Genomic DNA, 26,706 nt, shown 5'->3' on the forward strand with positions numbered 1-26,706 from the left:
CATTTGCTAACAGTTCTCAGCTCCCCCTCAGTCTGTGTTCCACTTTGCCCTGCACATGTTTTTCTGCTGATTTACTGAACCTCTTTGTGTTTTGCAGAATGCCAAAGCCAGCTACGACTTCAGCAGTAACGATCCTTACCCCTACCCCCGCTACACGGATGACTGGTTTAACAGGTAAATGCATCTTGATCAGCCTGCTCTTCACTTTGGTTTGCTTAAGAAATTACAAATATTGGCTGATATTTGCGGAATGTTTGTTTTCTGCTGAATTCTGTGGTTGCTAAAACAGAAGCTGCAGTCTCACTCCTGCTTGAACGTTAGAGGTTACTTCTGAATTCATTTTTTTAGGTAGCCTCTGGATAATGCTGAACAACCATTTTATGGTTTATAAATGAAGTTGCTGCTTCAGAAGAGTATACGTCTAAATTGTTTGAATGGGTGATAGCCACATACTGTTTTCTGTCAGCTATCCTAGGACATGAGGGTAGCCCAAATCTGTATACGCTTAATACAATTTTAACTGTTTTCCCATCTACTGTGTCTGAGGCAGTATCACTGCTAGCTAATTTTAAAGGGAGTAAGCTGGAGACAGGAAAAGGCTTTGAGGGAAAAAAAGTCTTTTCATGCAATTATAGACTAAGAAGGCAGAAAAGCAGCATGGTGTAGAATGACCAGTTTAAAAACAATTAAATCTTACATAAGCTCTGAATCATCTCTCTTTTCACCGTGATTTAAGGACAGTGTACATGGGTAGCATTTCAGGGCTGATTCCGAGATATTTCTAGCTGCGGGAGGAATTGAAGTCCACGTGGACTGACTGGGAACCTGCTCTATTGTGTTTATAAACCTGGAATCAACAGTGCAGCTGTGCTTGTTGTGTTATTTCTCCTGAATGCATCGTGATTGCCCAAGATGCACTCCTCCTTCAATATGTTCTGCGCTTAGCCAGTTTCCAACAGAAGGTCTGGTCCTCAAGGTATGGTATAAATAAGAATGGCCCAAAAGAAAAGGCTTCAGATTTTAGGAAATGGGACCTTTTATGTTTCCCAAAACTCATTTTTGGTTAGAATGGCACAGAAATGTGTGTTGACAGTTTTTAAAAAAAACTCTGTGCCCTGAATTTTGCATCTGTCCCATGCCCGTGTTTATTACCTGATGATCTCAGCATCCAGCATCTCTGGGTCTGCAGCATACTCCCCAGGGCCTGTAAATTTGTAAAAATTGTTTCAGGTTATTTTTCAATGAAATCTCCTGAAGTCTTCTAGATGCAAAAATAATTTATGTTGCCAGCATTTACATAGCAGCAGGACTGAGGATTTGAAAACTTTTAAAGGTTTCAGGGCTTAGTCTTAGTGCTTATCAAAAAATATTTTAGGCCTATTTGATGTGGTTTTCATCTCTAACCTAGTATGGGTGTATGGATGGCCTCCGAGTTTTGTATGGGTTTTTTGTTTTTATTTCTGGAGAAATCAATTTTAGTTCTGTAGAATGGCACAACAAAGATGTGGAGCGGCTGTGCTTCCACCTCAGGCGCAGGCTTCCTGGAATGGATCAAACAGATTTAGGAGCTATGATGTCCTCCTTTGTAGTCCTGCCATTTTTCAGCCAAAGCAAGGTGCCAATGAGATTTCTCCTTCATTTTGGGAAAGGACATGTGACACTTTTAAACTAGTATGAATCCAATTAGTGAATGGAAAGTTGGAGAAAGACTGGGGCTCTAATTTGTGAAGGTCTGCTGCCTTTCTTGCTTTATTTATGCAAAGGATCTTTGGAGGAGAAAGATACCACTTAGCTCTGGAGCAGCACAGAGGAAAATTAAATTTAGCTTTAGTGGGTAATGGTAGCTTCTGTCATTTTCAGTGTGGAACTTCATAAAACTAAGTGTATTCTGCCAAGCCCCATTAACACTGATTGTGCTGCTATCAAGTATTTTATAGTGAGGCACAGTTTGCAGTCCTCACGTGTTCTGCAGGGTGGCCCTGGAGGCAGAGTTACCTCCTAAAGTCTCTTAAAAGGGGCCTCAAGCATCCTGGATGTGGCAAGGGTTATGGACTCTGGCCCCAGGTGCCTCTGGCGAACTTCAGACACCCAAGTGAAGAATCGAGGGTGAACAGCATGGTCGTCTGTGACCTGATCTGTAATTATTGAGAACAACGTGATTCAGGTTTTCAGAGAGCTGCAACACTTTCTTCTGTTTCTTTTCTTGAGGGGATGGGGAGCTCAAGTCAGCGAGCCAGGAGGAGAAAAGCAATGCAGAAATTGCTTTGCTGATTTCCTTCATTATTCTTTCCAGAAAAAAATTGATACCTAGGAAGTATAGCATTCTTTGTCATGAACCTTGAGGTTTCTTTGGTGAGACAGGGAATTTTCTGCCTTGCAAGGCAAATCACAGGAGCAACGCATTCAGTAAAGCATCCCTTTCCTGCCTGCACAATTCAAGAAGGCTTTAAGATGCAAAATGTCTCTTTTTCTCCAGGCTAAGATGCAAGCCAACACACCATATCCAGCTGTTCAGGAGTAGTTGTGACTGGTTTTTTCTCTGCATATTTCTTGCCTATACTGTTAATCAAGCTGATGTGCTCGTATATAAGCTGTTGTCATAACTTCTGACTTCTGAATTATTATTACTGGTGGATTATAACTGTCTGCTTATGACAGTCTGTCTATCCATATGTATAGCTGCAAAGGTGCGTCTGAAGAGCGTAGTTACACAGAAAAAACATTCAGGGAAACCTGCAATGAAGGGTCCATTTTGCTCAGTTTGCAGTCAGTGATGTATCTCCCATTGAATTTTATGCATGCAGGAGGATCAGACTCAAAATAGGATAGCATAATATCCCTTTTTCCCTAAAGAATACATTTCTGTGTGAGCAATTCAAGTGATTTGTGGAACAAGAAGCAGAGGACTGTTTTTTAAAGAGATGAAACAAGGGGCTTTTGTGAGATGCCAGCTGCATGTGCAAAGTGTCATGAGACTTTAAGAAAAAAAGGGAGAGGTTTTTGCACGGAGTACTTTATTAATCGCAGCTGCTCTGTTTGTAAGCACAGATTCCCCTTCCACTTTACGCTGGAAGCACTTTGGCCTGTCCATCTAACAGCCACTGGCCTATGAAACCAAGCAGGGTGGGTTTTGGAAGGGGATAGTGTGGTGCCTCCGGCAGGGAACTGCAGCTGGGCAGTTCGGCTGCTGTTACAGGGAGAGGCACATAGACGAGTGGGCAGCCAAGGGATTTGTTCCTGTGCTTACTGTACTGACTGCTTGACTGTGTTCAGACCCACAGCTTGGGGACCAAGCCAGGATAGGGGACACTGGGTGCAACGTGGGGCAGGGATCTGTTTGAGCCTGAGGAGCAGTGGGAGCAGTGAAGCAACCTGAATCAAGCCCTGTTCCCAAAAGCAGAGGCAGCTCCACAGCACTCAGTGGTTTTTAGGAACCACTTCAGGAGCTGCCTTTGCTTTTTTTAACACGCACTCCTCCTGAACCACATTCAGTACCTTGGCAGTGCAGTGTGGAGGTACCCATAGGAGTCAGAGATAGCTTGGCCTTTCTGTAGAGCCCTCTGATTTTTTGTGAGCATGCAGAAGGCACGACTCAGGACTCCCCATCTCAGAGCACTGAGATTATGAATTTCTGCCCTGATATAAATAACCAATAATTATTTCCACTCCTGTAGGCTTTGTATTCTGTATATTCTCTCACCCAGATAAGAGTTAGCTAGGCATTGGAAACCCATATTCTTCAGAGGTAAAAATGTCCCTTCCTTATTATGGATCCAAACGAAGTACCATTGAGTCAAGGAAAGAACTCATCTTGGCTTCCAGACAATGCTCATTAACAGGGTAAAAACACCTGCTCCCCTCCTCCTCATTTTTCAATCAATGCAATGAAAACAACATAATAATTGGGAATTTGTATAAACAGATTTAGCAGCTCTTTCTACGTGCAGCGTTACGACACAAGTGTCAAGGAGGAGCCACAGCACTACCGCTGTTTCTTGGCGTGTTTGGATGCAGGCAGAGTGGCACGTTCCCCAAAGTAGGGCAACGCTTTCCCTTGTGCAAACGCTCAAATGCTCAGAAGCTGACCGTGTCATGTGAGTAAAAAGGGGGTGGCGTTTGCACCACAAAAGTGTCCCTCTGAGCTTTGCGTATTTAACTGTTGCCCAGTGCAAGCAACTGAAGCAGTCAAGATAGGCAGAGCGTCCCAGTTACTGAGGCTGCAGCTCTGCATAGCCCTTCCCTGCAGACAGCTGAAGTTAGGAAGGATGGATCGGATGGATCCTGTCCTTTGCTGTCTGCAGAAGCATTTCAAAGCAGATGAAAAGGAACCTCAATGAAAATCTCTGCCACCTCTGACTCTTTTGAAAAATGTCAATAGAAGGGCATGCACAGTAGCATTGGCAGTGGGTTTTGAAAATAGAAATAATTTTCAAAGACAAAGCAGAGTGACATTTTCATAACTAGTACGGATATGTTATTTAAACCAACTGAAGGCAAAACTGACTTTGAATTGAATCACCCTCTCCCACCTTAGGTTTTCATGAATGTTCATGTAAAACGTTTGCATCTATGTAATGTTTGTGGAAAACTTGCTCTGCATGCTAATACATGGTTTACCTTTGAAGTAACTTTTTCATAGGTGAAAATATTCTTAATTGTTTTCTATCCCCTTGTTTTAAACATTGAAATAATAGTGAAGAGGTGAATGTTGGAGAGAAAAGCTGTGATTTGTACCCGTGACATGGGTCACTTCATAAAAACCACAATGGATTTATCAATGATACATGAACAGCAAATAGGGCTAAATTGGAAAAGTCTGCTATTTGCCATTAATAATTCAACCAAATGCGTTTGTGCTAACTCACACGTGATTTTTCTCCAGTCAGCAGCACAGTATCTAAACCCTGAGCTGCCGGAACAGGTCTGCTTGCAGTCTCCATCATGTGGGCTGGCACACTGGGGAGATGAGTTGGGGGGAGAGGACCTTCTGATAAAATCTTTTCACCAGGAAGGTCCTAATATAGTTTTTCCCTCTGTGAGAGAAAGAGCTCACCTGGCAGTGTCACTGATTTTTTTGTGCCCCAGCATCAGTCAAGACAATTTTTTAACAAAGCCATTTATTCTGCTCTGTGTCTTGTAACTAGCCCACAGGTGACTAGATAATGAATGCCTAGCAACAGTGTGTTTTTTTCACAGTTCCTTGAACAAGGGTATGAGGGAAAACTGCTTGGTTGTTGAAAGAAATTTCTCCAGCAGCTGAGTAAGAAATCTGTATCACTGTCCTCGCTGTGCCCGTTGTAAAAGGAACTTGCATGAGATCTTGACCCTTTCATGATCAAGACACCATGTACATTTGAGGCTGGTCATTTTCTTTCGTGGCCCTGCCTTTAAAAATATATTCTTCCAAGTACAGCAGGAAAAAGAATGTGTAGCTTCTCAGCCTTCTGTTAATGTTGCTCTTACCTTTGCCAGAGGTGCTTAAGGAGGGAGAGAGAGAGAAAAAAGGTGATTAAAACAAAACAATTCTGCTGCATCCCAGGATGGTTCATCTGGTACTCCATATCACCTTCACAATACAGCACTCCTAATGGCATGAATCCTTAGCATGCTATAGGAGCAATGCCAGTTTTAATGCACAGAGTGGATTGATGTGAGCAGTAGGGTGGATTCATATTGATTCAACATCTTAAAAAACCCTGACAGCAGCACAGGTTTCACCAGTTTCTCCGTTGCTGTGCTATTTTTTTAAAACTAGATTATATTGTCCATATTTATCTTCTCTGTGGTTTAATTTCTGTGATGAATTAGGAGAAGGGAAAATGCAATCTGCCTTCCTGCAGGGCTGCCTCGGAGCCACTGCCAGTTAAAGGGTCTCTGTTAAGAGCTGTAAAGCACTTCAGAGACGCCAAGTGTTCTTGAAAAGCCATGTGTCAGCCTGAACCTGGACCTCTGTGTCAGAGGAGAGACATTTCCCACTTGAGCAGAAGGGCAGTAGCTCCATGAGCTGACAACTGGAGCACTTTGTCAGCTCTCCTGGGAATTAGGCACTGGAGGAGGGAGATGCACATGCCTTGGGTCTGGCCAGCTTTGGGCCTGGCCAGCCAGGCCACAGCTCTGCTGCTGAGGAGTGCTGTGACCCTTGTGGCTCCCTTCTCCCACTCCAGCTTGGTATTGCACCCACCTCTTTCCATAGCATTTCTTTTGTGGGCAGGGATACGCTTCTGATACATGTTTGAACAGCAAAAAGGCAATCAGACTTTGTTCTGTGGAGTTCAAAATAACATGTGTCACTGTCAAGTCACAAAAATAAAGGAATTAATATTGGTCTTATTTTTACACTGTTTTGCCTGTTTCTACTGACTAATAGTTGGTAACAAGGCAGAACCTGTTCGACAAAGTTAAAAAGGTCTGAATAACTTTACAACTAAATGAAGCGTAAGTATGTGTGTTAACCTGAGAGCAGACATGGCTCATACTGCAGAGAGGAAGTTGATTATCTCCTACTTCAGGAAGGAATGAGCTCATCCAAATAACAAGTGCAGCACTCAGCTGTTTGCCATGGGACGGTTTTCCTCCGTAGCGCTGGGAGCTGACTATGAGACAAAACCAAGATTGCGGTGATCCAGCTCAATTAAGCACATGCATTAGCTGGGGTTCACGTGGTGTCTTTGTCTTCCCTTTTGCAGCCATGGGACAAGGTGTGCGGGAGAGGTGTCTGCTGCTGCCAACAACAACATCTGCGGCGTGGGAGTTGCGTACAACTCCAAGGTAGCAGGTACAGTAGCAGTTCAAGGTGTAAAATGGTCCTTACACCACTGTGCCTCAGGCAGAACTTCTGCAGAGATAGAGAGCATTGCCCAGGACAGGACTGCAGGTTGGCACTGGGCCACATGTTTATTAGTTTTCATAGGAGCTGGAGAGAGGAATTTCTCCATGGCTTTGCCTTTTCAATCGAGAGCCTTATATAGCCTCTTTAATAACATTGCAAAGGGACAGCTCTGGTTTTTATGCCAGCTCCTGTTTGTATACTGATTTTCAATGCTTCTTCCCTGTGTTGTTGCAGAATAATTTGTGACAAATCTCATTTTGCAGTAGATAAAATATAAATTCCTGCTGCACTTAGAAACTGTACTTGAAAAGGCAAATCCCGTGCTGCTCTTATTCTTTAGGCTCTCACAGGGCAGGCCCTTGCAGTGCTGTAAATCTCTGCAGTCATTAGTTTCCTCTACTTTAACAAGCAATGCAGAGAGGTAGGAGCAGATGCACAGAATGAAGTGGGTGATGCCTAGCACCCAGCATTTACACCTTGGGTCTGTTGGGTGTTTTTACTTCTAACTAGCTCATGTCTGCACTGATAAGACTGAATACAGGGGTTGGAGTGAGTTAGGCTCTTGGACAGCATGTGTCAGTTCAGTTTAATCTAAAGAAATCCAGTTTTCCCACTCTAAGACTGTTCCATGATGAGAACCCAAGCACAGCAAGCAGAGATAGATGATTATGAATTTCATTTCATTCCCCAGTCCACACTAAAACTCCAGTGTGGAGGCAGCCATTGCTTCCTGGGGATGGTTCACAGTGTGTGTGCATGGGCAGCTCTGCTCTGCTTGGTCAGTCCCTGTTCCACCACAGTGTCAGAAGAGGCTTGAGAAGGCTGCGTTTCACCTATCACCTGCACAATCAAAAGCTGAATCTCTACTGTAGAAGGGCACCAAGCAATGTTTGCTAAGCCATTACCCCAAGAGATATTGTTGGGAGTTAGTAACTGGCCAGGCAGGTCTAGTGCATGTCCCCTTCAGTGATAGTAATGTCCCCTCCAGTGATGGGACATTTCATATTCACATTCTGGCAATTTACTTTTAGTGGTGCGTAAATAGAGGCATGGGATTTTGGGTGGACTTCATCTGTATTATTAGTATAGCTCCACAACTTCAAGCTGGTTGCTTAAAAAACAAGAGGTGAAGGCATTTTCTGATGACCAACAGCCTACAAATAATCTTCCATACTTGTCCACATTGTAGCAAAATCCCCACCGATTTTTGGCAGTGCCAGCCTTTACTGCCGGAGGCCAGCGTGCACCTGCAGCACCACCGTGTGGGCAGTGGAACGTGGACGTTCATTAGGGCTGAGAGTCCTGCTGCTGGATTCAGGGTCCATGTGTGCAGGTGGAATTGGAAGTTGGCAGCCAAGGATCTGGTGCATCGTGTGTTTTGCTTCTTGTACCTCTTTTTCTCCCTAAAGTCAAACCAGACGGCTTGGCTCCTCCTGTTGTTCCCCCACCTCTCCAGGGTCAAGAATTAATTCTGTGGTTTCAGTGCCTTCAAGCATGTGAAGGTATTTCTCACTCATTGAGTTTGACTTCATAATTTCTAGCTTGAATTAGCAGACCAGGAATATCCAGCTTTGGTCTGGTTTCTATTTGAAGTTTGTACCACTTTTTCCAGCCTCACATTTGGCACGTGGATTTTGTATTGAATATAGTAAAAGCGCTGGCTTCTGCATCAGTGTCCTCGCTGCCATTCATGCTGTTTGGCTCTGTGGTATTGATTTCTGTCCCATCTATGTCCTGAAACTGTTGGGAAAACTGAACTTCAACTCAAGGCTACAAATGGGAGTTGGAATGTGTCCCTCGTTACTCAGGTCTCATCCAAAGGCCACCAAGAGGTTGGCTATCAGTGAAACTGCCCTATGTGTGGGGCATGATGGATGTGAGGGCTTGCGCTGCTGTCTTTGTCACGCTCTCTGGCTTGCTTAGGGCCAACACTTTGAGGTTTTATGAAGTTGGCATGTCCTAGGATTGTATTGTTTAACTCGATTTCTACTGCAGTATGGGTTAAAGGAAGCAGGTTTTAGTTTGCTTTTTTCTCCAAATACTGGCCGTATTTTGCTGTTGTGTCTGCATGTTGACACAATGATATTTTTCCAGGAAATTGTTGTGTGGTGTGTTTCACCTCTCTGATTAAATTCTGGAGAAGAACCAAAACAAACAGAAAAATTACTTGAAAAACTAATGAAGTGTCAACGCACCACTGAGTATAAATTAGAGAAGGGGGGGCCTTAATCCTTTTCCCTAGTTGTTACACAATACTATTTTAAATACTATTAATATTATTTAAATGCTATGAAATGCTGAGATTGCTGAATACTACTGTTTTAAAAGTGTTTTCAAATAGTAGATGGAAAATACTATGTAATTAGAAAGCTAACAATAAAGTGCTTTCTCTTTCTGGGCCACCCTGCGTTGCTGTGGCTAGGGGTGTAAGTGCTGCCATCCTGCTGGGTAAGCACACCCTGGTGAAATGTGAATGGCGAGTGCGGAATTACTGAGTGGGTGAGACTGACAGTGAATCAAAATACCTGTAACTGGGGGACTTCTGCATGGGCTGAGGTTTCATCTTGTGCTGGGTAATGCATAATTCATGTTTATGTTGATTAAATCTACAGGTATTCGAATGCTTGACCAGCCATTTATGACAGACATTATTGAGGCTTCCTCTATCAGTCATATGCCTCAAGTCATAGATATATATAGTGCCAGCTGGGGACCAACTGATAATGGAAAGACTGTGGATGGACCTAGAGAGCTAACACTGCAAGCGATGGCAGATGGTGTGAACAAGGTAAGAGTCTTATTAAATAATCTGGATATTGGGGCAGGATGATACATATATACACAGTCACGGTGAAACTAATGACTTGGGAACGCATGGTCCTCCCATAGATGTTGCAGAACACAATGCAATTCTGTAAACTATTCCAACTTTCAGTGTGTTCCAAGGTCCATTGATGTTCTCTCTGCAGTATTGTGGCATTACTTTTATTGTATAGTATCGGGATACTGTGCTTTCTTGCATGGAACTGTGTTTACCTCTAGTCAGCTTACATACACTTTTCATATACCATCACAGTCAAAATTGAAGAGCCTGATCCTATAAATATTCCCCAGGTTGAAACATGCCAGCTGTACTACTGACATCACATTGTCTGTTTTGGTGTGCTACCAGTTTAATTATCATTTTGGATTTGTAGTGTCTTTCAGCTCACTCGTATATGGTCATTATTATAGCTGTGATTGAACCACAACTGTTCAGGTGTCCATGGAAGAATATTATTTCCCAGTAGCAGGAGCCTCCTTGTTTATTCCCAGCTTTCCACCTCCTTCTAGGAACAGTCTGGTCTTTGTTAAAGACACTTAATATCATCCTGGAATTTGTTAAACCTGTACTCTAGTAGAAGGTTGGGTAAAATGTGTGCTACAACTCAAAAAGAAAAAAAAAAACCAGTCCAAACCAATCAAACCAACCTTGCGTGGCTCTGTCTTCATCTCTTTGGTGTCATGCAGCCAGGACAACCACAACTGCTCCTGGTACTGTAGGGAATGAGCCTCCTCCCCTTGGTTGATTGTAGATGAGTTTCCATAAGGAAAAGATCTGAAATTCCCCAGCACATCTGGGGTGGTTTTGTGTGGGAGCTCCACAATGGGAGCTTAGTCATTTTTCCACCCATTTATTTTTTCCTCTTACTTATGCCTGTTTCTCCCACTCTTCATCACCACCTCGCTGTGAGCAGCACGTTCAGTTTACCGTGTTTTGTGACATGATAATTAAATCTACTGCTGTGGTAGGTAGTGAAGCATCTAAAGCTTTCTCAAATCCTGAGCCTCAAATGTTTTGCCTATAACGGATGAATTATAGTCATCTTCAGGCTCTCACCCATAAAATTTAGCAATGTACTGCAATCACACAAGGAGACTTGTCACAAATTTCTCCTGAGTCTGCTCAGTTTTGTAGTATAAAGTTTATGGAGCTCTGGCATGCTCAAATTTGCCGTGAAGTCACCTCACACAAGCTGTGTTTCTTCTCATGACTTTTTAATTTATCTAGAGTTTTCCTCTATAGTAGGTCAGTGGGTGCTGAATACTCTCCATGGTGCTTTGAAAAACCCACTACAGACTTTCCTGCATGTAAAGGAACACTAACCAGCCTTTGATGTAATACGCTTTTACCTAGTTAGGTCTATAGCATATGCATCAAATTCTCCATTGACTGTACAAATGTAAATCTAATTTATGATCATTTTTCAGAATAAAAAGCCCTCTTATTAAGGAGAAAAGTATCTCTTATAAACCGAGAGACAAATAAGTGTAGGAATTTTTTTTCTCAGTCTAGAGCTGATTCTCACCAGAGTGATGGTTCATGAATTAGTGATGAAGCTGAAATATTGGCAAGGAGGAAGCAACATGCTGAGAATAAAAATGTGTTATTAAACTAAAAGCAATGCTTTCAAATGTCCTAGAAGGAAATATAAGATCTCTTGCACAGAGTAGTATTAATATCCTTATTTCTAATGCAATAACCTAAAAATAAATAAGTAGGAGTCATACAAAAATTCTCACAGAGAATATGCAGTTAACTGAGTTGACATACACAGGTAACATTTACCTTGTTGCCACCACACTTGGGAACCCAGGTCAAGGAGAAACTCACTGACAAGAGTTTTATCCTTCCCCCAAACTCTGTCGCACTGTCTTGTCCTTTTGAAATCCTCCTTCCAGAGCTGCTGGGATGCGGGGGTAACTGGTCACCTGATAACAATAAGATGATGCTAACTGCAGGAACTGTGACACTTCTTGTTTATGTGTCTGGTTTTATGCTTGAAGCCATGCAGCTGTAACCAGGTGGGCTAGGGCTGATATATATCTTCTTACCTTTCCTCTTCCATTTTCCATTCTTGGCATTCGTTAAGCTAATTCTTACCTTCTGTCTTAATCATACCTTCACTTTGGTGTGCTCTTCATTTGTAAGGTAAATAGCACAAAGGCAGCACTAAAATAGCGTAATTATGGACAGCAGAATCTGTCCATCACATGGGCAACTCCTTTATGGGCTCTTTTACTAACTGCTTTTCTAAGGCTGGACACAAAAGGGATGGCATGTGCGTGAACTTGGTGTCAGTGTAATACATGTAATCAGAAGGTATTGGGAAGGGGACTCAAGCTGCTTTTTGTTATTAAGACACGATCTCACTCATTTTTAGTGCAATCCGCTCTTTGCTGTGTTGTCTCATGACTTTTGTCCAGGGGCAGCGATCAGCAGCGTGACTGGGTCACTGAATAGTGGTAGTTGTGATGCAACGATAAATGAGCTCACAGCTGGAACGGCAGGCTCTTGAGAATAGGGATTGAGAGAGTTTCATACATGCAAACATCCACAAGCAGTTTGGCAATTACCAGCGCTGGTTTGACACAGATTAACCATCTTACCTAATGCAAATTCCAGCTGCTAGAAAACATATATTTGGGACATAATTGGAAAGGACTTTATACAACTTCTAGTTTTTAAAGACTAGGTTGAAACTTGTGAGTATCCAGTACCTGCCTAATGAGGAGGTCTTGCACTCGCCCTTGGCTGTGACGCACCTGATGCTGGCTGCCAGCTGTAACAGGAGGCTGTGCTAGACTGTGCCTAAGTCAGATATCCATTAGGGTAGCCCGCAACAGGCTAAGGGGCAAATGCTGTTCTGTCTGGTGAGAGAGAGATCCAGAGAATGCGTTCTGTCACACTCTCTCTCTTTCTTTAAACACACTTACCAGGAGCAAAAAATTTATATCCTTAATGGGATTTTATTATCTGGCCTCTAGACTCCGTCTGAGCCACATCTATGATCAGCAGCAGGTTATGGAGTCTAGGGAGAAAAGGTATATGTTTCTTTACAGTCTCAGTAAATCACCAACCTAAGATTGTTCTGGCCTGTCCTGAGACGTCTTAGCCCTGCGCCAAGACCAGGCTGCTCATACGCTCAGTTTCGTTGCTCCTAATCGCTCTGTGTCACATATTTGCAGATACATTTCTTTGATGAGCTATGGAGGGATTTTACTGCAGGTGCAGAAATACAAACTAAAATTCAGAGCAGAGCAAGAAACCGGGATGATGGACTTAGGAACAAGCAGCTCGGCAGTGTTGAGCACAGCTAGCTATCTCACCTGATTGAGCGGTACTTTCATTGCAGAGGAGGAGTGAGCAGGTAGTAGCATTTTATATATAATACAGCTGGACAAAGCAATGCTGTGCGATTTACATATCCCTTGTCTGACCTGTGCTTAATGCACTTTGGGGGCTAGATAGCTTGGAGGGGGAGGTAGGGGCGGTAGATGGGATTCCTGTGACGGCATAACTCTCTTAAATATAGACTTTTTGTTCTCTGGTACCTTGCATCCAGAATTGGATCAGCAGTGATCTTAAAGAGGAAAAAGTACCTAGCTCAAGAACTAGTTCCACCCATGTTTTATGGTACATCCTGTCTTTAATGCAATATCCAGTAAATATTTCTTATTTGCCTTTTTAAGAGTCCAGTTCTGTCCAGCTTCAGCTATTGGAATTTAAGGCAGTAAAAAGAAGTAATCAAGCTAAGCTGGTCTCTATCTATTGCATTTTTGTGATGTAGGCTTTTATATTAGTAGGTTGTGAGGAGTGGCTCATGGACTGAATTAATTTCTTGAGGCTTTGCCGGCTCAGCCAGAATATATAAGACATGATCCATTTGTGCTTGTGCTGGTGAAAACGTTATTGCTTCCATAATATGGTTCTACCTAAGAAAATGCTGCACAAGTACAACTTGCCAGGGGAGCAGTATTAACAATTTATAGTCTCATCATGTCTGTGTAATTGGGCTCACCAATGAAAGAAGAACAAACGGTAAAGGAAATATTTCTCATTTGCCTCTCCCCAAGGCCACAGACATTTTGTTACTGTTCTTTGAAATATGCTGAAGGTAGCCCGTTAATAAAGTATATGCAGTTAGATACCTCTAACATTGTTTTATTTGCTCAACAGCCAAGTGAGGATAGGGAAATTAGTTTATGATCTGGGAACCATATGATTACTCCATTTCTGAGGACGCCTTACAAGCTTCTTTGTAACTCAGGAGTCCTTTACTATGGTATTGCTATTGTGTCTGGAATATGCATTATAATTCCTTGCCTTGTCTTATTTATGTAAGCTAAAATCAAACCTTATTAAAACCCCATATGAGTATGTTATATCGGCTTGGAATTCTGAAGTCACCTGACGGGATATTTTCAGGCTTTTGTAAAACAGCATGACCAGCTTTTCTGACCTGGTGACGGGATACGCGACCTTTCACTGAGTACGTGACCCGGGTTTGGGGATCCGTCTGTGACCATCTGCTTTCCTGCCACAGATGGGGGATGGGGCATGTGCCTCTGAGGACAGGATGGCGGCAAAACCCAAGTGCTGCTGATTTCTGTTGTGATCCTGGCCTCCTCAGGAGTATCTTGGTCAACTCAGGACCTCGGCTGTCTTAGGTTTGTGCTTTGCATGGGCCTGTGACAGGTTTAAATATTGCCCTTCGCAAAGACTCGAACGACTGTCTCATAAAGAGCAGAAAGCTGCTGTATCAATAAGTTGGGCCAAGATGGCAATATTTGTAAGCTCCACAGGTATGTATTTTCTTTATTGATGTGTAAATTACTGTTTTCTAAGGAGACAAGGTAATAATGTAGCCTCAAAATGTAGATTTTGCTGTCTCACTCTGACCCCAGGAGTGTTTTTGCCTAATCCCTGTGCCTCAACTCAGCAGCCATGTGCTTTTGCTTCGCAGCAAGGCTGGTGCTACAAGCCGGGAGCCTTTGCACAGTGTTGCAAGAGCCACAGGTGAAGCTGTGAGGCTGGGGTTCATGACACCAGTTGGGAGCTCTGGGCAGAGAAACCAGCATCACCACTGGTGAAAAGTAAATTGGGCGTTCAGAATCTTTTTCTCAGTGATAATCTAGCTCAGAAATATGGTATTGATTTTTGCAAGTATTATCGATACCAGAATTATGCCTGCAGAATTGCTGGACTAGAGTAATGCATTATCACTTGGGGTACACAGTCCAGGATCCAGCAAAAAAGGAATGGATAATTAACAGGTTTTGTCTCAGCATTTTCAAAGTTCCCTCCTCATTTCCCTGCTGGACTGAACCCTAATTGAAACCTGATGCTGACTCTCTTCACCAAAAGTGTAATTTTCTATTAGTTTCTCTTGGCTAACAGAAGTCCATCCAGTTTCAACAGTAATTTAGACATAGAAAATGGCTCAAGCATTATTTTTAGTGAAAGGAGGTATTAACAATTATGCAATTAATTGGGGGTTGGTGGATGGGAGTTCAGTACTCTTCTGTGACCAAGTCTAGAATAAGTTACATAAAGCCTTTTGTTAGGGTTTAACAATTATAGGGCTTAGTTCTTCAAGAATCTCGTATGCAGCAGTCTTTTGTACTTGGGTGATTATTACTTGACCCAAATTGTTTCAGAAATCTGCTAGGAGGAACCAGCCAGCCAGTTATTGAAGGCAACAAAATATGAAGCGGACAAAAATGGGAGAAGTACAACTGAAAAATGGTTCCAAGTGGTGATTGTCTTCTGCATAGCAGCCAATAGCCGAGTTCTTGCTCCTGCCAAAACAGCCTTTCCTTCTTCCCCATTGAATGCCTGAGTGTTAGACGGCCCAGGAGTGAAGGGACACCACCTTCAGCAGTGGTGAATTTGAGAAGGATAACCCAGCTGCTGTTTCATCTGCACTGAACTCCACGACTTGTGGATGTGCTGGGCAGGCCAGACATCCTGGCCTTTCCCAGGGGCATGGTACAGCAGCCCCAGGCTTCCCAAAGGGGCTGGACATGGGAGAAGTGCTAAGGCATTCAGCTGACACAAGACTTGAATGTGTGCAGTGGCAAGCTTTGGAAATCCAAATATGTTTCCTGCTTAAAACTTTGATGTCTGTGTGGTTAAATTGAGATTACTTGGCTGCTTGTCAGGTGTGTGTTTGTGCCTAGATTTTGCTTCAGATTTTAGCGGTCCCCAAGAAATCAGTATAGGAAAAGAGCAAAGGGATCCAGGAAGTCACAGGCTACCAGAATACTCTGAGCAAATCAGCCTGGCAGATGCAGAGGTAGCTGGAGGAGCCAGAAGAGCGAGGGCTCAATGGGCTGTCCAGCTGGCGCCATGTCAGGGATGCAGGAACACGCAGGCAGGCCCCAGAAAACCCTGGCAGTGCAAAAGATGAGCAGCAGTTCAGCGATGCCAAGGGACTCGCTGCCTCCAGCTGGCTTACGCCGCATAGCCGGACTGCTCGTGCACAGGAGTGGTGGGGAGAGCAAGGCAGAGCAAGGTCTCTGTGTAGGCTCCTAGATGTCTGGAGAGCCCAGCACAATGCTCCCCGCCAAGTCATGACGGCGGGCAAATGGTCCCACAGCTCTTCCACAGTCCATCCTTGCCTTGGCATGTCCCAGCCTGGGGTCACATATTGCCTGCCTGAGCTGCAAACTACACTTTCTGAGATAATTAGCCATCATTACTGAAGGACGCAGTTTTTAATTACAAAACATGTAAGGATTTTCAAATAGTTCAGTCCTGAAGAGAAAGAAACGCTCTTTTCAGAGGAAAATATAGTCAAAATTAATAGGAGATGGAAACTAACTGAGTCCTATTCATAAGTCGGTAGGACCCATGGCAAAGACTTCAAAAAGCTATAGAATTTTTTGCTTTTCCTGGAAAACCAGCCTATCTCTTACTTAGGCACATAAATTGCTATTAAATTATATAAAAGGTGCTGACACACTTCTGTTTTCTTAAGGGGAGGAATTACAAAATAGCTATCATATGTCATGCAAAAAGAAAGGTGCTTATAAAATAATACGTGCTTTGAATTTGTTACAGAAAGCAATTTCCAGTTATGTAATGTTTCATATTTTTTTTCAAATGTGCCCCATCTGCATTTTCTTCCTTAGACGTGGGACAGTCCATAAACATCAGCAAACCACTGGGCTGTCCTTATCCTGAAATACCTTTTCACTGTGCCTAAAAAAAACACCTCTTCACAGTCAGGTGCTGCTTTTTTTTTCCCTTCTTATCCTGAGCCCATCTGCCTGCTGGTGTCCCCATGCTGCTATTCCCTGGTACTTGGCTTTTCAGGGCATGAGTCTATTCTTTGCTTTTATCTTGTAGTGGTTGGAAACTGTTACTGCTGATCTATGACTGAAGGATTAGACCAAAGCCAAAGGGCATCAGGAACATGCTGTGAAGACTGTTAATGTTCCTTCCATCCATCTTTTGCAACCCCGATGGCCAGGCTGGAGTGGGTGAGCTAGAGGAGCCAAGGCAGAGGCTGTGCCATGTTAGAGGCCCAGCAGTTATTCACACAGGCACTTGCCAGCCTTGGTGGGAAAGGTCAGGGAAGCCGGAGGAGATTTATTTGTTGAATACCACCCGGTTTTTATCTGGATAGTGTGATCCAGCAGTCAAAACTTTGAGAAACACTGGCTGAGGCACTAGCCCAGCAAGCATGATGAATGAACACAATAACAAGGAAAAAAAAGTTCACGATGTGCCTGAAGTTACATAAAATGAATGAGGCTCCAGTCCCCTGCCAAGTCACTTTTGCAAGGTAGTTCAGTAAAGAATTTTTTCTGGGATTATGCTCTTTAGAAGATGAGAAAAGGGGAAAGACAATTTGTCAGGGATGTCTCTTGCCAGTAGTACAACATCCCACGAAGGACACTGGAAATAGAAAACCTGCTGTTTCTGCAAAGAGAGCTTCTCAGTAGCTGTCTGTGACTTTCTAAGCATATAACCTTGCCAAAGATTTAATTCTGGTTTAGCTTGAATGGAGAGGTGGGCATCTCTTGGGCTAGTACTAAATGCACCAAGATCCATTTTCAGCTGTGAGTGAGATACAGCTTCAGATGGCTCAGAATTGTGGGTGCCACACTGTGCATCACTTTGGGGAGAAATGAGCAGGTTTCAACAGGATTCTGGAGGAGAAATACTCTTTAAAATCTATCTTCTTGTTGTTCTAGTCCTCTCTCTTCTTCCTGAGTCTCCCTTCAGGCTCCCTCTGGTGTTGGTAGTGTGTATTACTACCACCTCTCCAGTCCTGTTTTTTGGCCTAAATTTACAGCAGCCTAAGTTGAGTGACACCACCGAAATGTTTTAGATTTGTATAAAGTTAAGATGGAAAAGGGAGCCTTCAGGTCACTCCAAATACAACTCTTAGTTGACCCAACTGGGGTTTTTCTGGTTTAGGCTACTACCATCCAGGGAATTGAAAATTCACTTCCTCTGAAGCCATCTATTTCTGCCTGGTAAATGAAATGATGCCTGAGGACAGCCGTCAAACAGTTTGCCTGTGCAAACTATCCACCTACTGCAGGTCTGGCTGTGGGAAGTGGAGGCAGCAAGTCCTAAGCATCATTGCAAATAATGCCCTTGGGCTCCTATCAGGTTATTCCAGTAGTGTTTGCTCCTCTTTCCCGTCCTGGCTAAGAAGGAAAGGCAATTGAAATTAGAGTATTAAGAAGTGAATTATGAGTTTTAACACTAAGCCAGACTTGTGGATGTGACTCTGATAGAAATGATACCCTGAGGCCATTCTCATGTTAGAGTAATTATGTGCAGAAACCTGTCCCCAGCAGCACTCAGCAGGCTTAACTCCACCCATGGACTCAAACCCAAATTTCACATCCTCTGTGGATTCCCCCTGCTCCTCACCGACAATCTGTTACACCTGTTTTCTGCTGTTATGCCACAAATCCTGACTGCCGGTTGAAATGCTTCACAGCAATACCCAGTTTTGGCAGTGTAGAACGATTTGCCAAGGAGGGCTAACTCTCCTTCCCCGTGCTGGACGCTGCAGAGGCTAACTTCCAGACACCAAGCTACTTTTGTGAGTTTATCCCATGAAAATGAAGTGTTTCCTCTCCCTTTAAAATGGCTGGAAGGAAAAAGTTGTTTAAGAACGGCTCTGTACGTGCCAAACATCCTATTGCTGGCACCAGCAGCCACCTGCTCTCTGCGTTGGGGAGCAGCCTGCCTTTCTGGGACAGACAGAGATGTGCTCGAGCTGCCACCAAGGCTGTCTGAAAGAGGCAGATGGTGGCAAGGTGCTGTGATGGTGTACGTGGGCATGATGGCAAAGCTTGGGATGTAGCCTCTGAAGTGAGTCCCAAGCCCAGGGCTGGGCCCTGTGGGGGAAAAAGTCAAAGGGAAAAAAGGCATAACTGTTCTTGTTATGCTGATCTCTTTTATTTTTTGTAAATAATTTGCTGGAATTGTTTTGTTCTTAGAGTATATGTTTTTGCAATAATATCCTCCCTTAAAACTCAGATGATTGATCTCAGATCTTTGTGGGAGTTCTTAGACTGATTTCAATAAGCTTTTTCATAGTTATAATCTTTATTATGAAAATCTATGTCCTGAGATATAATGTACCCCAGTGGCAGCAAACCTGCTGTGCAATTTAGTGGATTATAATGCAACTCACTAACGTGCTTGAAATAATGAGGTTGCTCTGTTCAGTGGGGTATGATGAAAAATAGAAGCTACTGCTGGGAGCTCAGATTTGATTTAAATTCCTGGCAGGAGAGGTTCCCTCTTAAAATACCATTGCAGGTTGCTGTGTTTGTATGTTCTTTAACTTCAGTTTCATGCTGGACAATGAAGAGGCCAGAAGAGATTTTTTTCTTACCCTCTGCCCAATGCATATAAGTATGTTAAATTGAGGCCTTGCTCCCGTCTGGTGCTGTTGGAAGTAAACATTGGATTACATTAGACTAAATGCAGAGAGAAATGGTGGCTGTGCTGGAATCAGTGGGAGATCTGAGCTTTGGGTTCAGCACGACTGATCTTTCCCTGAGTGTCGGGCTTCTCAGGTCTAACCCTCCTCCAGGCAGCCCCTACCTCTTTCTTAGTATGGGATGAGAAGAAGAAGCTGAGCTGATCCCTTCCCACCCCTTGCCTACCTGCAAGTCAGGGAGAGGATATGTATTTCTTTCCTTTAACTAATGGGAAGCCTTTATAGCTGCCCTTCAGCTTCAGTCTCTCCCGTCCCATCTCTCACCTTCTTAGTGTAATTGGTAGACCATCTTTCTGTAGATGATTCATATGGTCCCATAACTTTATTTTCTGCTTAGTAGCAGAAGCTGGTTTGTCAGAAGAACAGCTCTGAGTCAGTGATAACTTTGGAGAAAAATCTATTGAGAGAAAAAGGTGCCAGTTTTACAGAGTTTTTTAGCCATTGCCTGAACCTAATCGGATCTTACAAACCCAGCGTGTGAGATGACCTATATCCCTTTTAAAAGAACACTTTCCTCATAGCACTTAGACCTTGACATAACCGCTAATGAATCCATAAAATGTCTTAGCATCTGGCACAGGAGCCTTCAGGGCGTCGAGCAAAACAGGAGATAAATGGAAGTGCTCTGTGTACATAAGGTAACAGAACTGGCTGGGGCTGCCAGTTAACCGGATTTAATAACCTGCAGAAGTCCATGTTATTTCAGCTTAAGTTTGATGTATATTTTGTTTGGACCAGTTTTCTCCTTTATAGATGCCTAGCTTTACAATTAGATGTGCAGTTCCAAGTAGCTGCTCTCTCCTATTTGCGATTTAACCCAAGAGGGTCAATTTTCCCCTTTCACAGGGCCGAGGTGGCAAAGGAAGCATCTATGTCTGGGCCTCTGGCGATGGGGGCAGCTACGATGACTGTAACTGTGATGGTTATGCATCGAGCATGTGGACAATCTCCATCAATTCTGCTATAAATGATGGACGGACAGCTCTCTATGATGAAAGCTGCTCTTCAACTTTAGCCTCCACCTTTAGTAATGGGAGGAAGAGAAATCCGGAGGCTGGCGTGGTGAGTCCAGATATTATTGTCCTGTTGCTGCTGTCTTTGTGCGCTCCTGTGACCTATTACAACTCTGCCTGCTTTGGAGCAGCAGATGGTCCTTTGTCAAGATGGATATTTTCTCATCTGCAGTACACGATCGTGCCAAAACTGTCAGCTGAGGAGATGTGGTATTAATATTGAGAACAGCAATGATCTTCCATCTCTTAGAGCTTCATATAGTTGGTGTTTTCTTTTGTCAGTAACCAGATTCAGAAGTTCAATTGCACTCTTTCCAGAGGACAGTGTGATAAAAGGTCTCTGTAAAAATCTAAATAAAAAGTGTCTACATCTGAGATCATACTTACTTGTACTGGCAGAGCAGTTGTGAACCAGAGTTCTGCTGTGCTAGAAGCTGCACAGAGCATAAAAACATTCAGTCACCTACAGAGGAGATGTGGGGGTTCAGATGACCCTCAGTCTCACACTGAGCAGTGCGGAGCATCATCCTCAAGTCCCCTACAGGGCTGTACCTACAACTGGAAAATAGGCAGTTTCTGTTCAAGTGTAACTGGGATTCTCTTCTCTGTACTGCTTACTGCTCTTCAGCACCTTCAGACTAGCCAGGAGATAGTCTGATTCACAGAGTGGAAAATTCAGGTGTAATAACTCAAGGTCAGTCTTTGCCAAAAGCCTCTATACATTTTCCTTGGCCCTGTCTCGAACCCAAACACACATTGTAGCATCCTAAATGCCCCTGTGCAGCAGCAGATGGAAAAATATGGTTTCTGTCCTGATATCAGATCTGTGGCACCTTTGTAATTATCACCATAAAATCTGCTTCTAAGGTTTCCTTCTGGTCTCCTCTAGTGACTAATCTGCATAGAAGATGGCAGCCTGGTACTGCTGTTGGTTCTGGAGTTGCACAAATGTTAGAAAGCTCAATAATGCTAACAATTCTAGTTTCACATCCTTCAATAACCACAAAGGAATTTAAGGCCTTTGGTTAGACTGTGTTTGTAGGAAATAAATGACATCCATATGAGTTTATGACTTCTAAGTGGTAATGAACATTGTTTTTCTATATCATAAGCTATTCTTGCATTCACACCTTCTGTAACTATGTATCACTGTGTTTTTAAATTGATACACTATTCTAAAGGAGAAAACAGAACCTAGGAACAAACACAAAGTACTCTAAGGAGCAAGGACACAAACTCCACTTTCTGTATTTTTCTGACTCTGTAGCTGCAAGGAAAATGGACTAGCTAGTTTCATTAATTACGTCTCATATCATTGCAGGCTACAACGGATTTATATGGCAACTGCACCCTGCGTCACTCAGGAACGTCTGCAGCTGCCCCTGAAGCAGCCGGAGTGTTCGCCTTGGCCCTGGAGGCTAAGTATGGTGTTGAGAAACCCCTTGTGAGCTCTAGAGAGGAGAGGGCCTGCGGTTTGTTTAATGTTGTTCATTATACAAGTTGGCTGGCTGTGGCATGGGGCTAGAACGAGCAGCTGACAAGCTGCCGGCTACAGCAGTGACATGCTCGGTGACTTACAGATGGAGCGAGGGTCTTGCCAAAGCCGTGTAATAGATACATTTTGGCTGACTCACTCTCTGTGTCCTCTCCATCCACTGCTTCCAGGGGTTTGTCTTCTCCAGCACTGTTTGGAGGGAGAGATTATTTCATTTCTCCACATATTCAGTGGGGAATGCCCAGCCTACAAAAACATACAAACGAACCTATAGTATCAGACAAGAGTTCATCTTGTGCCACATACTGTCTGCAATGACAGATGCTTAGGGGAGAGTACAACGAACGGGGATTAAGAGCAATCTTTCAACAACAGCTTTGGCAATCAGTGGTTTGGGGAGAGAGCAGTCAGCCTGTCCTGTTTAATAGGCAGATGTGTCTTCCTTGTATTGGTCTAACTCTTTTTCCCCTTGCCTGTATTTGGCACCTGTATTGTCCAGTGGCAATCAGTTCCACAGTAAGAAGAGTTTTTGGCGATGGTGGTGGGGAATGGTTCCTTTGTTTTTTTCGTAACTTGTTGCTGGTAATTTGCTTCTGTGCTACATCATTGCTCTGTTATGTGAAAGAATAAATTTCCATTGTCTATTTACCATCTCCATGCTATTAATAACATTGGAGATCTCTTGTATATTCATTATTTTCTTCTCTCATGATTAGGAAAAGTTTTCCTTACAAGAACCTATACCATCTTTTTACTTTGTGTTAAATTATTTTATGAAGTGAGACAACATTTGCTCAGGTATCCAGCTTCAGTTGCTGTAACCATGGCAGGAAGTGAGCACTAGGTACATAGTTTTCTTCAACAGTGTGCAGAAGAATGAAGACTCGGCAGAGGAGACAAAAGTTTCCATCATTAGCAGGGCAATGATTGTTGTGCTTAGAGCACAACTTGGGCTGAGTCTCATTTTTCAGGTTTTATACACGTAAAACACAGATGCCAAGTGTTTTAACTTTAGATGATCAATCTTTCTACGATCAAATGCATTCAGTGGGATAGCCATGACATAATAAATAATTATGGCCATAAAAATATAAAGGTTTAATGAATTTTCTGACCACTGCATGTTTAACCTGGACTACAACCATAGTATCTCAGTAATAATTACCATTACTCTTTATCTGGGCTAGCCATGAAGGCTGGAATCATGCCAAACTATCACAAGTAGAAATCAGGCTAATCTACCTGGTTTGCAATTGGGTTTCTAGCCTTTGCTGAGAAGGAGGGTGGGGGCAGAGGTGGGAGATAGAAAGGACTGTCAGTGTCTCCCACCTCCTTTCCGGCTGGCTCTATTAAACCTCCATTTTAGTGTGCAGAACTCCCCTGGGTGAGTTACAGCAGCCTTCGCAGGAATGGCTAACTATTTCCCATGCAGACGACTGCTGCCTGCCACGTGTCTCTCAGCTCATATACAATATATGGCTGATAAGTCTCTAAAACCAGACCAATCTGTGAAATGGAAAGTACGGTTTTAAGATATGTAGCAGCTTTTAAAAGGTTTCAGTAAGAATGATGCAAGTGATGTCTGGCTTTCAGCTATCTTGTGTCACCTTGGAAAAATGGCAGTAATTGGCTATTCTGGTGTACATTCAGCACGCACACGTGCTTATTACTTGGGGCACAGAAAGCTGAAAAGCAGATCCTTTTAGGTTGATGGTTTGAATCAGACATATTGTACTGCTGAAAGAGTTCATCATAAAACAACTGGAATAGCTTTAGTTATGTAGAATTAGAATGTCAGTTCTAAAGCTTCCAGAATAATAACTTGTAAGTGCCCTTCCTGTCATCATAATCACAGCAAATCTAGGAACAGAAGAGCTGATGATGAGAAAAGATCATGAAATCTAGACAACTGTTATTTGACTGCATCCATCCATGCTAATATATCGCAGGTGACAAACCTCTGCCATACCTTATAATGCAGACCTAGAGCCACCCACAGCCCATATACCTGTGTTCACAGAGCACTGAAATTACTAACACCTTGACTGTTACAGTTCATCAGTGTCATCAGATTCGGGCTTCTCTGGGTGAACCTTGGAAGGTCCATGGGGAAAGCAGGAGGAGCAGGGAAGGAAAATAGGGCAAGACTTAAGAGGACGGCTAGGCAAAATTCTGTCATCGTCCTTTTTGTATTCTTTTCAGGATCTGGTATAATACCCTACTCATTTTATTAGCTTAAAATTACATGATGGATCTATAATGTGTGGTTAAAAGCAGTTGTTTTCAAGAGCAGGGAAACAATCAGAAATGATTTTACAATTTTGGGGAATATATTTTGGGGAAGTACTATACAATTAAAACCTATTCTTGTTCCCACTGAAATCAACAGAAGCTTTGTTATTGATATGTGTATAGATACAGTTTCTGTGTGGTTCATAGAAGCAAATTTTACCAAAAGGCTTACTCAAACACACTGTCTTTCTTTAATATCTGCTTGGAAATACTGTGCTGTTTGTTTTCCGTGTTGCTCTTCCACAGCTTGGATCTGACATGGAGAGACATGCAGCATCTGACAGTGCTCACCTCCAAGAGGAACCAGCTTCACGACGAGGTTCATCAATGGCGTAGAAATGGCGTTGGGCTGGAATTCAACCATTTGTTTGGCTACGGTGTCCTAGATGCAGGAGCAATGGTTAAGATGGCGAAAGACTGGAAGACTGTTCCCGAGAGATTCCACTGTGTTGGAGGGTCAATACAGGAACCTGAGTAAGTGAATAGTCCAGTCTATGTGTTTGGGTTCTTCCAGGCATTTAGGAGACCACAAGCATGCAAATATGTTGACAGAGACATAGATAAAGAAACATAATGAACATTTTTTTTCTCAGAAAGCCTAACATTACCAGTAGCATTCCAATTATTTCATTAAGTTGGTAAAATAAACTATGTGATCTTTCAGTTCCGGGTTTGCTAGAGGAGTGCATTCTACAGTTCATCTGTATCATCATTGCTAGTGCCAGTAGTGTTAATAGCAACATCCCTTTCTCCTGAGTACTTACAGGTATGTTTGTGTCAAAGTTTCTGTGAATAAAGAGCCTGTGCACAAGTGAAAATCTGGGAGGCTGGCACTGTAAATTACATAAACTGCTGCCACATGAAATACCTGTCAGCAGGGTCATATCTCCTGTGACATGTTCCAGCAGACAATTTTATCTCCAGAAGACTGACACAATCATCTACAGGTACCAGGGATTCAGTTTGAACGCTACAGCATTTAATTGTGTTTGGTTTATGTTCTTCAAATCTCTAATTGCAGGCTAGGTAGTGTAATTATTTTCTGATTTACCTTCATGTGCTGAAGTGAATGAGTCAACAAGTGAATGAATTAATACTAATTGACTGCAACAGCTATAGTTAAATTTAATTATTTGAAATACTAACCTAATAATGGCCAATTTATGTCTATACCATTTGAAATTTGACTTTTCAGTGCCATTTTTGAAGGCATCATTATTCTGTTGGAAAAAGAAAGCAAACCAGTATGCCACCCTGGCACATAGCTCAGCCAGGCAAAGGGTCAGTTTGTTCCCAGCCTCCAGATGGGTTTGTATTTGCAGGATCCAAGGTTCTACAGCCGAGATCTGAGTTTTAATTTATCTGGCTTACACACACTCACAGGTAGGAAACAAATGAGAGAGTGCTGAAGCTAATTTTGAGCTACTTCCAGTTTATTCATAATTTAAATACAGACAAATAATCTCATTTATATTAGTGCAGCCCCATTTATTGAAATGGGGAGCATCCTAGAGGAAGAGAGGAAATTTCTTTCTGTAGGCTTGGCTCCACACATTAGACAACATGGTAGAGGTATTCTGGCAACAGACTGAGCCAGTTGGGCATGTGCTGTGCAACTCTCCTTCTGCCTTTGCTTTTCTGTCCCATTTCTGCTGTTGAACAGACAGAAAAGCAGAGGTGATGGTGCATTTCCTCCAGCCCTGGGATCTGGAACTGCAGTAAAGCTCCCCTATTGCTGTCATTGCCCAACAAGCTCCAGAGTTGAGAAACACACCGCCTTGTATTGGTGTCTTTGGAGACCAGCCCCCAGAACAGGCTTTGTGCTTACAGCACACAGAGTTGTAAAGTTCAAGTAAGTCAGTCACCACCTAAGCCTCCTCTCTACTGCAGTGTCATCTCAGTGTGTGCTCTGTATGGGTGCCCCCCTATAATTACCTGACACATCTATATGTTAATAGGGCTGCTGTAATATTTACATCCCCCAATGAAAATGTCACTGACAGGAGATAATAAGCACCATGGCTCGCAACATCTACATTTTATGAACTATACTGTAAATAAAACTAGTTATGTCCCAGCATCTCCAGAGATTCCTTGGAAATGAAAACTACATTGCACTTCTGCTATGGGTAATTGGGTTATTGTTCTAGTTTGGCCTTGCTGGAGCAACATCTTATATATATATTTTATATAAGTATAGATATCTGTATATATAAAATACATATTAAATATAGATTTAGGTAGGTGAGTAGTTGATACAGAGGTGTGTACCAGAGC

At 42.9% G+C, this 26,706-nt stretch overlaps 1 protein-coding gene across 1 annotated transcript in view; it reads left to right on the plus strand.

The window, feature by feature from the left end:
• Positions 1-26,706, plus strand: part of PCSK2 (proprotein convertase subtilisin/kexin type 2) — a 105,967-nt gene that overhangs the window by 72,843 nt on the left and 6,418 nt on the right. The window contains exons 6-11 of the mRNA XM_068405101.1: positions 98-174; positions 6,687-6,775; positions 9,442-9,617; positions 20,476-20,691; positions 21,964-22,064; positions 24,676-24,903. Coding sequence (XP_068261202.1) covers positions 98-174; positions 6,687-6,775; positions 9,442-9,617; positions 20,476-20,691; positions 21,964-22,064; positions 24,676-24,903 — 887 coding nt within the window. The remainder of the gene's footprint in view (positions 1-97; positions 175-6,686; positions 6,776-9,441; positions 9,618-20,475; positions 20,692-21,963; positions 22,065-24,675; positions 24,904-26,706) is intronic.

This window comes from Nyctibius grandis, chromosome 1 (genome assembly GCF_013368605.1).
Source record: "Nyctibius grandis isolate bNycGra1 chromosome 1, bNycGra1.pri, whole genome shotgun sequence".
NCBI lineage: Eukaryota > Metazoa > Chordata > Aves > Nyctibiiformes > Nyctibiidae > Nyctibius > Nyctibius grandis.